General features: G+C 39.9%; 1 protein-coding gene across 1 annotated transcript in view; it reads right to left on the minus strand.

The window, feature by feature from the left end:
* Amph (amphiphysin) overlaps window positions 1-13679 on the minus strand; it is a 190960-nt gene extending 177281 nt beyond the window's left edge. The window contains exon 1 of the mRNA XM_051194671.1: window positions 13468-13679. Coding sequence (XP_051050628.1) covers window positions 13468-13536 — 69 coding nt within the window. The 5' untranslated portion in view covers window positions 13537-13679. The remainder of the gene's footprint in view (window positions 1-13467) is intronic.
* Between the last annotated feature and the right edge of the window lie 1379 nt (window positions 13680-15058).

A 15058-nucleotide genomic window follows, 5' to 3' on the forward strand; every position in this document is an offset into this window, starting at 1 on the left:
CATATTTGGCTAGTGAAATAATCTCAAGCTAATTGCCTAACTTTTCCTTTCTGTGGGCCAATCATTTCATCTATAAAAGGGTTTCCATGAGGATTAAATAAGTTAATATATGTAAATTATTCATAGTACTGCATAAAAGATAGTAATAGCCAATTCTTTTTTAAAACAGATCAGGGAACACAATTTAAGATGCTTCACACCAAATTTCTGTAATTCTTCATTTCTCTTTTGAGTGTACCAAAGACCATAAAGGAAAATAAAACCTGGAAGCCCTAGCCTCTACAGCCTTCCTCCTTTGGTGTTATACAGTTTTCCTCCCATCCATAACAATCTGACAAGCTCTGCTCATAGGGGTATAGGATATAATAAAAGAGCCTTCCACTCCAAGGACTACAGAAAGCAGAGGTAGGAAAAAGTCCTAATTATCCCCTCTCCTCTCTTTGAAGTGAGGATAATGTCAGGATTAGAGAAGAGCTATTCCATTATGTCCCACTTACTACAGAAAGATCACTTTTTGGATTGTTCCACTAACAACCTAGTACACAACTATGTAACAGTGACTGCATAATGTAACCATATAAAGAAGACATGAAGTTTATTTTCCCCAAGCTGCCCATGATACTCATGTGGTGAAGACACAAATACTTGAAAGTCAGTCTGGGGAACCTGACTCATTAAAAGATGGCTCCCGTTTCCATGGCAGTGTCCATGTGACTTTGTGGAGGCTTCAAATCAGAGCCCATTGGTTCAGCTAGAGGACCGTCAGTACCCAATGGGCAGGAAGCAAAAATATGGCAGAATGAATGATCCCTGCCTCCATGGACTATTTGTACCACAATCCTCCTGGTCCCCATCCACATGGACAACATCTACACAACCTTTCTACACAGAGAAGATGTGGCATGAATTAAAAAGTGTCCATTCTCCTACCACCTAATTAAAATGCAAAGTGTTCACAATTCTATGGGGAGACATTATTTCTACAAATATACATAAGATACAAAGAAAATACCACATAAACAGATTGCTGAGCCCTTTGAGAGTAGAATAGTGGACAAATGCAACTTGGTCCAAAACATCCAACTTATAGCTAAAAGATATAAACTTTCTAAACTCACAATTTGATGGGATTGTAAATCTGATACACCATTTTAGTTAATACCTCCAAAAAGGTAAACAGGGCATATTCAAAACATACATACATACATGCTGTGAATGACAGTTCTCCCAAAACTCTTCAGATAGAAAGTGGGTTCACAGTGAGATGAGGAGATAGTGGTACCTTTAAAAATGTGTCATCATTTAATGGTACTCTAAATAGCTCACCGGGTGTCCTTGTGTGGTTTCTTTTGTTGTGACTAAACACCATGACCAAAAGCAAGTTAGAGAGGAAAGGATTTATTTCACTGTCCAGTTTGTGGTCCATCATAAGGGGAGCTGAAGCAGGCTGCTTATGAGACTGCTCTCCATGGCTTGCTCAACTTGCTTCTTTGTACAACTCCTAACTCATGCCCAGAGGTAGTACCACCCACAGCAGGCTGAGCCCTCCACATCAATCAAGAGATGCTCTACAGACATGTCCATGGCACAGTCTGATAGAAACAACCCCTCACTTGATTTTCCCATTTCCCAGATGACTATGGCTTGTGTCATCTTGTCAAAAATCTAACTAGCACACTGGAGTATCACCTTTGGAAAAGTATTAAAATAGTTCTTATAGACTGTAGTTAGTTCCCACAACAATACATTTATAATTGGAACAAAAAATTAAAATACTTAGAAATACATTTAACAAGTACAAGATTTGTACACAAAGAGATATAGAGCATTGCCACAAGAAAATGTAAAGGAAGTCAGTAAATGAAGGAAGAGTCTATGTGTGCAGAGTGAAGGTCTAAATACCATTAACATAGTAATTCTTCTTCATTTTTTATATTCATTCAAAGTAGTCTTTATTTAAAAATACCATCTGATTGTCTTGAGGCAATTGCCAACTTATTCCTAACACTGTCAGCCATGCAAAGCACCTAAGAGAGCCAATACAATTTTAAAGAACAGTGTTGGAGGAGCTAACTATGTAGCTTCAAAGTTTACTGTTACATCACAAGGCAGCATAATACTGATTTAGGAAGAAAATGGACAGCAGGACTGGACCAATGTTTAGCCATTTATCCTGATAGAAATATGTCATATCACATATCACACACACACACCACACACACACACACACACACACACACACACACACACACACACACACAAAGTCAATTGACTTTTGATAAAGGTGCATATCCAATATGTAGGAGAACTCAGTTTATACAATAAAGGATGCTGGGGCAATTGGACATATGTGTGCCTCAAAATCCAAGCAATTAACAGCACACACACATACTAGGCTCCAAACTCAATCTATAGTGCTCCATACACCTAATATAAAGGTTAAGTCATATTGAAGAACAGCTTTGTGACCTTGGACTAGGCAAAGACTTTTTAGGCAAGACAGTAATGGTACAAGCTAAAAGAAAGGAAATAATTGACAACATTAACATATAAAACTTGGTACTTCAATGACACTACAAAAATGAAAAGACTATATTTTCAAGTCAATTACCTTCTAAAAGAATTATACTAAAAATTTATAAATAAATTGTGATACTAGGAGTACAGGCTGGTCTCTAACAAGCTCTATAGATGGAAGTGAGTCTGAGTTCTTGGTCTTTTGTCTCTTTCTCTCTGTTCTAGCATCATAGCCGGCACTGCCTGGCCTGGCTTATGCACAGTTCTTACAATGAGACATGTCAGTTATTAGTCAGACAAATAGTACTATATGATTCCATCTATTTAAAATAACTAGAATATGCAAACTTCACAGAGACAAAGTAATGTAGAGGTCACAAACATTCTGAATAGAAAAGTCTATTCAGAATGTAAAGAAATTATAATAGCAATCTATGTTTCCTACAAATAAAAAACCCAGGCCTAGATTACATCACTAGTGAATTTGCCCAACATCTGTAAAATAAAATCAACACAAATCCTTTGAACACATGTAAAAATATGAAAGAACACATCCGTAGTTTCTCAAGCCTCTACTACCTAGATCCAAAGTCAAACAGAGACATCATAAGAAATTACAAAGCAGTATCTCTTATAAATAATGGCACGTATGCCTTCAAGAAAATAATAAAATGGTTCCCTGGAAAATGGAGCTTGTTTCTTAGTAAAGCCAAATCTTCCTCTCAGTTTTGATCATTTCTTACCATCAATTTAAGCAATTTAATTATTTCTCAGACTATAATAAAACAGACATGAGCAGAGTAATTATAAATATTCCTCAAATCCACTCATCAGCTGTTACCTACAAAAAAACAAGCAACAGTTTGTCAGTCGATATTTCATCTTCCTGTGGCTGCTGAGATTGCTGCACCAACCAGCACTGCTATAAATAAAGATTGTTCTTTGCAGAATCAGATTACACCGAATACATAATGCTATGCAAGCATCCATGCCCTGCACTTCATTCCCAACAAGAAAGCCATTTGGCCTTTGACATACTTCCAATTTGGCTTCCAAAAAACTGAAGGATGTCTTTGACATTTAGGTAAGCTTTTTGAAGAATAAAGATATTCTAAAGCATCCTACAGGGCATTATTTTCCCTGTTTATTTGTCTCTCCTGCATTGGAGGCAAGCTTACTTACTATCCATATTAGAACACTACACGCTCACAAATGAGAATCCCAAATTAAAACTCAACCCCAAAGCACTATACTTTGCAGCATTCATCATGGCTTAAAACCACCAGAGAAACTTGTTTAAATATAGATTCTCAAGTCTTATTTAAGAGATTCTGATTTGGGAAAGTGGTATCTGGGTCTGGGAATCTGTATTTTAACACTTCCCAATGAGCACACCTGGCCACACTACCTGGAAGTGGATGATTTCCAGGATCGCCTTCTATTTTTAAGGAATAATGATGGACCATGTGGATCCCCAAGAAGGCCCTGAGATGTAGGTCATAGGCTTCTTCTCTCAGTTCAAGAACACTAACGATTACAATGGACACAAACATTTTGTGAAGGATAAAAGGTAAATCTAGAACATTTTTTTGTAGAGACACTTAGGAAAGAGTTCATTGAGCAGAGAATATGCAGGAAGTATACCTTGTACTATACAACCTGTAGGTTAGGGAACCAACACGGTCCATAGCAATGACTGAAATACTGAGGAACTATAGAGTGAAGGCATCACTGTCTTCTTCAGCTTTCTAGGCCATGCTACTGTGAATTTGGAGAACATTCAAGGCTTGGCCCATGATCTGTGCTATTTAAGAGTTTGCAACCATGATTCAGTAAAAATGAGATAACCTGAAACTAAAGATTCTTCTCCCAAGCTGTAAGTTTTTATGGAATATTTGTTCAACTATGTAAAGATGTATTGCATTTGTTTATTCTGTATTTAACCATGTAAAGATGAGCTGCTGTTTCACCTGGCCTGCCTAAGGCACCTGCTGGGTCTAATAAAAAGCTGAATGGCAAATAATGGGACAGTAGAGAAATAGTCAGGGCTTGAGGGCAGAAAGAATAAGTAGTAGGGAGAATCTAAGCTGCAGAAAGAAGAAGAAAGAGAGAGAGATCCTGGAACCAGCCAGCCAGGCAGACACCAAACAGACAGATACAGAGGAAGCAGGAAAGCAGGACAACAGAATGGGGGAAAATATGGTAAATAAATAAAGCTCCAAGACAAAATGTAGATGAAGAGAAACAGGTAAAATTAAATTATAAGAGCTAGTGGGACAAGCCTAACCTAAGGCCACACATTCATTACTAATAATAAGTCTCCGTGTCATGATTTGGGGGCTGGTGGTCCAAGAAAACATGCTATAGTAGTAAATCATCCCATACTGATTATCCATAGATCCAGAACCACTGCCTTCCAACCAAGCAAGCCAATGCCCACCAGAAACAAATTAACATCAGCCTTGACCATGTTTATCGCCCCCCCACTCCTCTTTCTCTTCTACGTGAATGTGCCAAGAACATTGCATATACACACATACATAAACAACTAATTAAATGTGAGGATTTCAAATGTGATCAACCATTTAGAGACAAAATAATCTTTCTATGTGTGTGACATTTGAGAATTTTGTGGTTCATTTTTATCTTGAACTTCTGATAGTTTAAGATAAGAACTCCAACTCTAAAAACATCCATGAAAGCTAACTGGGTTGACATGTACTACTCAGTACAAAGGAGTTTTGTATGGCTACTAATTCAGAGGGTGAGTCAGCTCTGATCCACTATCTTGACTGTGTGCCAATGGGACAAGTATGCCCTTGAAGAGCCCTTCAACATATGAGCTGAAATCGGATTTCACTAAAGAGAAACTGTTACTAAGATTGGAACATGTTGATTGCAGTCTCTTTTGCATAGCTAGATATCTAAATTGTAGAAGACATCAATATTTATAATTGATCCTACATTCTATATTACAGCACTTATTTATGCTCAATGAATACAGGCAAAGATCAGGAGGCATTGTGGTGGTTTGAAAAAAAATGCCCCCCAAAGGGAGTGGCACTATTAAGAGGTATGGCTTTGTTGGAGTAGGTGTGACCTTGATAGAGCAAGTGTATCATTGTGGAAGTGGGCTTTGAGGTCTCATATATTCTCAAGCCATGCCCAGTGTCCCAGACCACTCCCTGATGCCTGTGAGATAAGATGTAGGACCCTCAGCTCCTTCTGCAGCACCATGTCTGCTTGCATGCCACCAAGCTCCCCGGTGTGATGATAATGGATGAAACTTCTGAATAGGAAGCTGCCACCTCAACTAAATGTTTTTCCTTTATAAGAGTTGTCATGGTCATAGAGTCTCTTCACAGGAATAGAAACCTTAACTAAGACAGGCAAGGAGTATTTCCTGAATCCTGTGTTTCCCTCATTCCTACCCACGCTCTACATGCCCAAAGGCATCATTCAGTCCATCCTTCATACAATGATTTCTCTCCCTCTAGGTTAATTCCTTACATAACAAACAGTATTTTTCCTTGCAGAGGTTTTATTAAGATTTTCATAAATAATTATGGATTTTCTTGCATGTGTAAAGATTTAGCTTTCTTCCAACTATTGCTGTTCTGTGTGTATAAGGATGACAATTTTGTTAACTGCTTTCTTTGAAGTACAGGCATAACCTGGAGAAGTTCAGATCCATATGTAGATCACACCACAAAACGATTGTCATAATAAGGCAAGTGACTGAAAGTTTCATTTCCCAATGCAAACAAAAATTATGTTCTCATAGTGTAGTATTATTATGTATAAAAATTAATATCTATACCGTAACTTAAAATTTCGTTGTTGTTTAAAATACAACAAAACCATCTGAAGTCTTTATGCAGTTACCAAAAACATTTAATTTAATAATAATAATTATTATTATAAGATATGTCTGTTTCTAGCAAGCGCCTTTCACATATTAAATTCTTAACAATTGTCTCCACCTTGAGTAAAGAATTTTGCCTGATTGACTTGACAATAGAATAACAACTGATTGTATGAACTTAGCATCTCATATTAGACAGGGGTGATATTTCATCACAAGATGCATTTACTCAAGGGCCATGAGCATTTCATTCAATTAAAGACACTTTAAGATAGAAAGAACACGTATATGTTTATTAACATGTATCATTCTCTCACATTCAAGCTTCTCCACTCATTAAATAGGCTTTCAACTAAATAACTGTATCAGAATAAGATGAAAATGATTGAAGTGGTGGGTTTCTGATTTTCATACATCTGTTCTAAGTAGTGTCAAGGTAATCAAGACTAATAGATGCTTATGAAGTAACAATGATTTCAAAATCAAGAGCTTATCCATGCCTTCATACAGCTTTCCAAATTAGAGATGTCTCTCAAATATGTTCAGGAAGTATAATTCTAGCTAAGGAGAATGCTAAAATTTGGACTGTCAGCCAGTAAGATTGCAGGTTCAGCATTTCTTATTGAAAGGTAGCCCACTAATCTATTCTCAGAAGTTGTGATTATTAGCACTTTAATTCTTCATATATACCATATATGTGTATATCTTATATGTACAGCCATTATAATCTTTTGCAAGTAGATTTTTTGAACCCTGTGATGACTGCATTTTCATTCTGCAATGTCAAACATTATTAAGAATGTTGAGAAAGCTGTACTTATGACATAGGAAGTTTAATATCTTCAGTCCCTGCACAGAAGCCTTTCAGCCCACTTGCTTTCTTCAGAGTTCTACTCAAATCATTCCTATTATGTCTAGAAATTTTTAAATTGCATTTAAGTAATTACATAGAAATTTCCACTTTAAGAAATGAGAAAAATACATAAAATTTAAAAATATATGTTCTCATACCTAGTCTCTCCTCTTCAAGGTACTTTAAAATATTATTCTATGTAAAATTTAATGCATATACTGATGTATATATATATAATGTATATAGTCATATACATTCTTACTTTGCATATAAACATATGCAGCTCCCCAAATAGGTCACATTACAAAGCATAATTGTCATATTCACTTTTGTTTAAACTTAACTTCCTATAGTCCTAATTCTCAACTCTACTTATGCCAGAGAAAGAAAGATGCATGGGCATATGGATTTAAGCAGGGGAAAAAAAATCAAAGGAAACCTCACTCAAACAAGAGTGTCCTATTAACTATTATTTTTCATTTTCACAATTTTTAATTCTAGCAGAGTGGGGGAAAATGTCTTAGGAGAGGATGTCCTGGTCTGGTTTGTGATTCTATAATGGTATACCTAAAAGCATATCATTTATGATGAACAGAGATTTATCTCTCACAGTTCCAGATGTTAGGATGTCTAAGACAAAGGAGCCAGCATATGACCACAGCCTTCATTCCCTATAATCCCACTGCAAAAAGAGTAAGAGCTCACACAGCAGCCACAGCCCTAGTAGATCAGCATTCATTCATCCCCGAGACTTACGTCTCTCATGACCTAAACTGCTTCCCAGGCCCCTTCCTCACTATTCTGTTATCTGAGGATGACGTTTCCAGTATATGATTTTTGGTGGACAATCAGTCCTCAGGAGGTAAAAAAAAAAAACTGTAACACGTGTAAGCAACAGCAAAGTATTGGGGAAGTTTTAACGGGAAATCATGATATGTCTCAGAAATTGAGTCTTTTCAGTGCTCTCAGACATAATCACAGCCATAATGGCTCTTCTTCTGCAGACAAGATTCTTAGAATCACAGAAAGAATATTCCAGGCAAACAAATATACACATGTGCACACATGCATGTAAAAACTATCCTTATGTCTAACAATAAACCTAAGTGCCACCACCAACAAAAGGAGGAATTCCCAGAAAACTTAGATGGCACATTACTAGGCATGTGCTAGGAGACAACACTCCATTTTATTTCATTCAATTGACATTGGGAAAACTTAAAAAAATGCAAAGTTACCAAAATTACACATTTCAACCTAATAATTATAAAGTTTCCACCATGGAAGGGACACAGACACATAAGAATTATTATAGATTGCATGACACCTTTGGGGAAAAAAAACAGCAAAATCCTTAGGATAACTTCACAAAAACCAGAACAAACCTGATGTTTAAGTCTCCTTTAGGGTGATATATTTACTGCTTGGTGTGGTAGCATTTTTATATATACATATATATTTGGTTTTTCAAGACAAGATTTCTCTGTATTGCTTTGGACCCTGTGCTGGAACTAGCTCTGTGGACCAGACTGGCCTTGACTCATAGAGATCCACCTGCATCTGCCTCCCGAGTGCTGGGATTAAAGATGTGAGCCACAAATGCCCAGCTTGACAATAGATTAATATATTTTTATACAAAGATATTACATAAGACAAGAAAAACACAAGCCTTGCAAAAGGAAAGACAAACAGCAGATTTCAAGAAACAAGGCCCTAAAGGAAATAAACAAAATTACCAATAAGTAGTTGGCAACTGAGAAATAGGCTCTCTTAAAAGAATCACCCCTGAGGGAATTAAAGGCTTGAACATGAAAAGACAAAGAACCAGAAAAACAAGAGGACAGATCAGTGTCTGGAATGACATAAATGATGAAGTAATTTGATCTGGAGGCACCATACAGATATCCATACACAGACACTCTCCAGCTGAATTTGTAACCACTTTTGACATAGCATGTAATGGGGAAGTAGAAGTAGGGAGACGAGTGCAAATGACCTGAGTCTTCTCTACCACTACCAAATACGCATGGGTGGCTAAAGCCACTATGGAGCTGTAGAAACACAATTCTAAGAAATCTCATGATTAGTATGAATTGCCTCTATAAAGCAAAGCTGGGGGTTGAGGAGGACAGGACAGACACTAATCTTTTAAGTATGGGTACATTAACTTGATGAGAATTTTAAAATAGTTAGTGATTAATATGAGGTTATTTAGGAAGCGGTCTCCTATACCAATTTGTTCAAGGGTACCTCCTACTTTCTCTTCTAAGAGGTTCAATGTGGCTGGATTGATGTTGAGGTCTTTGATCCATTTGGACTTGAGTTTTGTGCATGGCTACAGACATGGGTCAATCTGCAGTCTTCTACACACCCTCATCCAATTGTGCCATCACCATTTGTTGAAGATGCTGTCTTCACCCCATTGTATAATTTTAGCTGTTTTGTCAAAAATCAGGTGTTCATAGGTGTGTGGGTTAATATCAGGATTTTCAATTCGATTCCATTGGTTTACCTGTCTATTTTTATGCCAATACTAGGCTGTTTTCAGAACTATAGCTCTGTAGTAGAGCTTAAAGTCAGGAATGGTGATGCCTCCTGAAGTTCTTTTATTGTATAGGGTTGTTTTGGCTCTCCTAGGTCTTTTGTTTTTCTATATAAAGTTGATTATTATCCTTTCAAGGTTGGTGAAGAATTGTGGTGGGATTTTAATGGGGATTGCATTGAATCTGTAGATTGCTTTTGGCAAGATTGCCATTTTTACTATGTTTATCCTACCTATCCAAGAGCATGGGAGATCTTTCCATTTTCTGGTATCTTCTTTAATTTCTTTCTTTAGAGTCACAAAGTTCTTATTATATAGGTCTTTTACTTGTTTGGTAAGCATTACACCAAGATACTTTATGTTGCTTGTGGCTATTGTAAAAGGTGATGTTTCTCTGATTTGTTTCTCTGTCTCTTTGTCGTCTGAAAAAAGTAGGGCTACTGATTTTTTTGAGTTTATCTTGTATCCTGCTAGTTTGTTGAAGGTGTTTATCAGCTGTAGGAGTTCCCTGGTAGAGTTTATTGGGCCGTTTATGTAAACTATCATATCATCTGCAAATAGAGACAGTTTAACTTCTTCCTTTCCAAATTGAAAATAAATGGGAGTTGGGCAGTGGTGGCATGTGCCTTTAATTCCAGCACTTGGGGAGGCAGAAGCAGGAGGATCTCTCTGAATTAGAGATAAGCCTGGTCTACAAGAGCTAGTGCCAGGACAGGCTCCAAAGGCTCCAAAGCCACAGAGAAACCCTGCCTCAAAAAAAAAAAAAAAAAGAAAGAAAGAAAGAAAGAAAGGAAGGAAGGAAGGAAGGAAGGAAGGAAAAGATGAAAAAAGAAACAAAAAAACAAAAGAAAAGAAGAAATGGAAAGGTAATGGTTCCATTTTCAAAGAATAAACAAATGCCATTAATAATAAACTACTTTTCCCCATGATACAGCTAAACATTATTACTTAGAGTTGGCTAGTGTTTGATGAACTGCTGGAAAGAAGAAAGATGTATAAATAGTCAGGAAACAATTCAGCCATAATAAAAATATGCATAATTATTTTTAGATATTGACCTAAGGTCATAATTAAGATTATGAATAAATATTCTTCCTAGTATTGCTGGCTTGTATTTATATATAAAGAAACATTGAGAAATAAATATCCGAAAGCAGAACTCATTAGTCTATATGCTACAGTATTATATTCAGTCATTTTATTATTAAATGAAATAAATAGGTTACCCAACTGTACAATGAAGGCATGTTCATGTATATAAACTTGTAGTATAAAGTCTACTACACATCAGATGATAGTAAAATCTCTAGAAGGCAGAACTATGAGATTCCTGATCTGTTGGATTTAGTTTAGTTCCTGCTTACATGAGTATTAAATTCTTCCTTCAGTAAATTTAAGTGACTTTCAGTAAGAAAAAAAAACATATATTTTAAATTTGTAGAAAGCTGTAAGTCACCTCTAAGGGTACTTTCAGTCAGCATTTGCAGCCAAACCATTAGAAGCACAGCTGAGAAGAAAGTCAATCTTATTTAATAAAATCTGCTTTCTCCAACCAAGGAGCAAAGGGTCTGATGAACATGTGTGGCATTCAGTTGGAGAGTCTACACTGGGGAGGAAGAAACCAAAGAAGCAGAAAGAGGGGACCAACTGGGAAGTTCCAACAAGCACAGCCACCGGCTGGGCTTTGCTGGGCAGCTGCAGCCCCCCTCATGACAACCATGCTCCAATGCTTCCCAGGTTCAAAGACAGGACATCCCTCCTCTCAGCCTGACAGTGTCTGAATTCCCTACACTAGTACAGCAGGCACCACGCATAAGCAATGGTCCAGGGAAGAAGATAAGAGAAGAAAACTGAAGCCCTGTGAAAGGACCCTTGAGCTCCCAGTTATAGGAGCGTGGACACCATCCACAACTGCCAGCACAACATACATTTAACCTTAAACATGAAGAAATGAGTTTCAACAGTTTGTATAGGTTAGGATGCTCTGTCATAAAAGATTGTTGTTTCCTTCATTTATTTGGAACATATGAACAGCTGGTGACCTAGATTAATATGTGAAAAAGCAGACCATATCACAAAATTACTTCACAGATGGAAAGCCGACTCAGTGAAAAGCCTCAGAGGAAAGATTCAAGTGATTATTTGGGGGTGGGGGTAGTAGCTACAAGTAGACAAAATGAAATGTAGAAAAATGACAGCAAAGTCTTGGCCAAATGTCGAGGTTGGCAAACATCTATCTGGCTATTTTCTGGACAAGCACACAGGGGATGCACAGGGACAACTGGTCTGGCTAATTCCGCTTCTGAGGGAGTGGCAGGAGGATCCTGGACTTCAGGATGAGCTTGAGCAGATATTAAAAGCAATGCAATCCTCTTACAGCACTGGGAGAGTGCATGTGTGCAGGGAGGCAGGGACTACAAGCAGCCACTGAGCCTTGTTAGGCCTGGTGACTGAGAGAGTTCAGTGCCCCCTGGCTCAGCTCTGGGGGGCAGCTGGAACTTGGGCAAGTGCCATAAAAGTGAGAAACAAGGAAAATATCATTTCCCAAAACACAGAAAAACACCAGACACCCTCATCCCAGGATCAGAAATTAATGTCGTATGAAGCAAATCAGTTAAGTTTTACCCCAGGATCACTAGTCTAGGTTCATGCTCAAATAAAATGTTCAGGCTCCAATATCAAATGCCCTTGGCTCAGGACAAATGAAGACCTTAGAGGGTCAGATAAAGCAATCAAAGAAGCTAGGAAGCCCAGGACCTGTAAAATGTGCCGCCACCCACCCACTGCCTAGAGCTGGGCTTGGTATGGATCTGGGTTGAGTCTGTGCACATCCCTCAGAAATAAACATAATTTACAAAGGCTAATTTACTCTGGAGCTTGCGAAACAACCACGACCCCAGCGCCTCTGATGGGAGTGGGTTTTGTTTTGCCCTCTTCTTAAGCAGAGAAACAAGCATTTTGTGTAGAGATGTACAAAAAGAACTCTGAGGTTGGGGTTATTTATTTTTGACCTTCCAGAGGGCATTGGCTTCAAAAAGAACATGCATTTATAGGGGAAAGTGTGCATTCACTGGAACTCTAGTTGAGCATTTTACCAAGATATTGGTTGTTTGTTATTCGTCCCATTGGTTCATGCATATCTGAATATCTTCTCCGCTTAAGTCGTTAATTTCGACCACTCTCAAATGGCCACAACACCCCCACCCAGGAAGACGGGATGCGACAATCTCCCTCCCGGATCTGCGGCCACGGGTGCCTGAGCTGCGTGCAGGAGAGCGTGAGCTCGGGAGGTGCGGGCACAGAGAGATGGAGGAGCCAGGGGACGCAGTCTGCTCAGGGTGCAGACAGAGAGCGGCTGCACCTGCCACCCCTGGTCCCAGGAGGCGTGCCCAGGATAGTGGCCACCCTGAGCGGGCTGCGGTGATCTGGCTCACTCCGCGCCTGGGTTTCTGGGGATCTGCGGGTCCCTGACGTACCCACTGCCGGCCGTGCGTACGCTGCCTGAGAGGTTGCTGCCTGGCTGCAATCCCTGGGACCGGAGACCCCTCCACCCAACTCCTGCCCCAGCTCCGCAGCTCGCCGCACCTGAACCCGTGGCCCTGCAGCGCTCAGCCTACCAGAGGCCGGCACCGCCATCGGTGCCTGCACCGCCTCGCGCCACCTGCCCCACAGCCCGCCTCCTTTGCTGACCTTTTCCTGCGCTCGGTTGAGCCGCTTCTGCACGTTCTTGGCGAAGATGCCGGTCTTGATGTCGGCCATGGCTGCTGCGGTTCGTGGAGCTGCAAGAGCAGAGCGCACAGCGGGCCGGCAGCGGCGCGGAGGAGCCTAGGAAGAGGAGGAGGAGCGGGAGGAGGAGCAGCACAGGCGTGAGGAGCAGAGGAGGCAACGGGTGAGGGAGGGGCGTGACGGCGGGACCGGCTTAAAGAGATAGAGAGGAGGCGCTGCCACTAGGGGTGATACAGCCAGGAGTGAGGTACATTGAAAGAGAGAGAAGTCATAATGCCAAGCGTCCACAGTGATGGAGGAGGAGGTCTAGAGGTGATGAAAACGAAAGGCTTCCCACAGTCCCAGGGGGCCTGCTAACAAGAGGTTTGCATCAAGGAGAGTCAAAAGACCTTGCTTCTGTCTCCCAATTAAAGAACATGTGTGTGTGTGTGTGGGGGGGGTGTCTGCAAGGGGACTGACGGAGAAGTCCCTGCAGGACAGCTTGCAATAGAGAAGAGGTAGAGGGACATTTGTGACATTTACTTAAATTTGAACAAGAGGCTTGGGAGAATCCCAGAAGAGAAGGGTAAACTCCTACACACAGGTGTTATGCCTTGCTTGCTCTCAAATTACTACACTGCATACACCCTGGCCCAACAGTTTTCCCAAGAAATAGTACAGTGAGAAGAGCAGACAGGACTTTTTGGATCTCTGGGTCAACTGGGGCCTCCTTTAAAACCTTCTGACAGTTTTGTTGTTTTTGAGACAAGTCTTTCTATAATCCTGCTGGATATACCAACTGCCGTGAGCAAGAAGGTAGATACGTGTAGTTGGTATAACAAAAAAAAAATATTATGCTGATGGTCATCACATGAGGTACACACTCTAAGTTCCCAACAACAGTCTGAAGCTTGTCTCGCCAAGGCTGCTCACCTACACACTGCATCTTAGCCGGAGTTCCAGTCGCTTACAGAAGTCTCTGATCCTGGGGGAGAATCACCAGGGCAAATCAAGGTGGTGTCTATCCAGACATACAGAGCCAAGCAACACTCTTGGTCTGTTCTTACATACTGTTCAGTGGGCATAGGGTTGTGGGCATCATGGGGCTGGTTGTATTGAGTGAGTATCACTGGGTTTGATTATCAGGTGCTGTGGGTGTAGTGGGATCCCTGACTAAGCTGTGTTAAACATGTTTAAAAGGCATTTTTTACTAAGCTTATTAACACTGGCTGTCCTAGACCAGGCTGGGTTTGAACTCAGAGAGATCTGCCTTCCTCTGCCTCCTGAGTGGCTGGATTAAAGATGGTCCTTTTTGACCTTGTTCATAGAAAGATGTGATCCTCGGTGAGCCCAGCAACAGCTAGGCAGAAAGGGGAGCTCCAAAAGGCTCTGACAAAGGACAGATTATTCACTTTCGGTTTTAATTTAGAGTCTGAGTAGAGAAAGGCTGGTGGCATCCAACAATAACAAGTCAGGGTTAGCAGGCAGCAAAACATGTGAGTATGCTGTTCCTCCTTGGAGCTATAGGTGTCATCTCCTCCAAAACAATCCCTAATGTTACTCTTGTGTGGTCTAT

Source organism: Phodopus roborovskii, unplaced genomic scaffold (assembly GCF_943737965.1).
Source record: "Phodopus roborovskii unplaced genomic scaffold, PHOROB, whole genome shotgun sequence".
Lineage (NCBI taxonomy): Eukaryota > Metazoa > Chordata > Mammalia > Rodentia > Cricetidae > Phodopus > Phodopus roborovskii.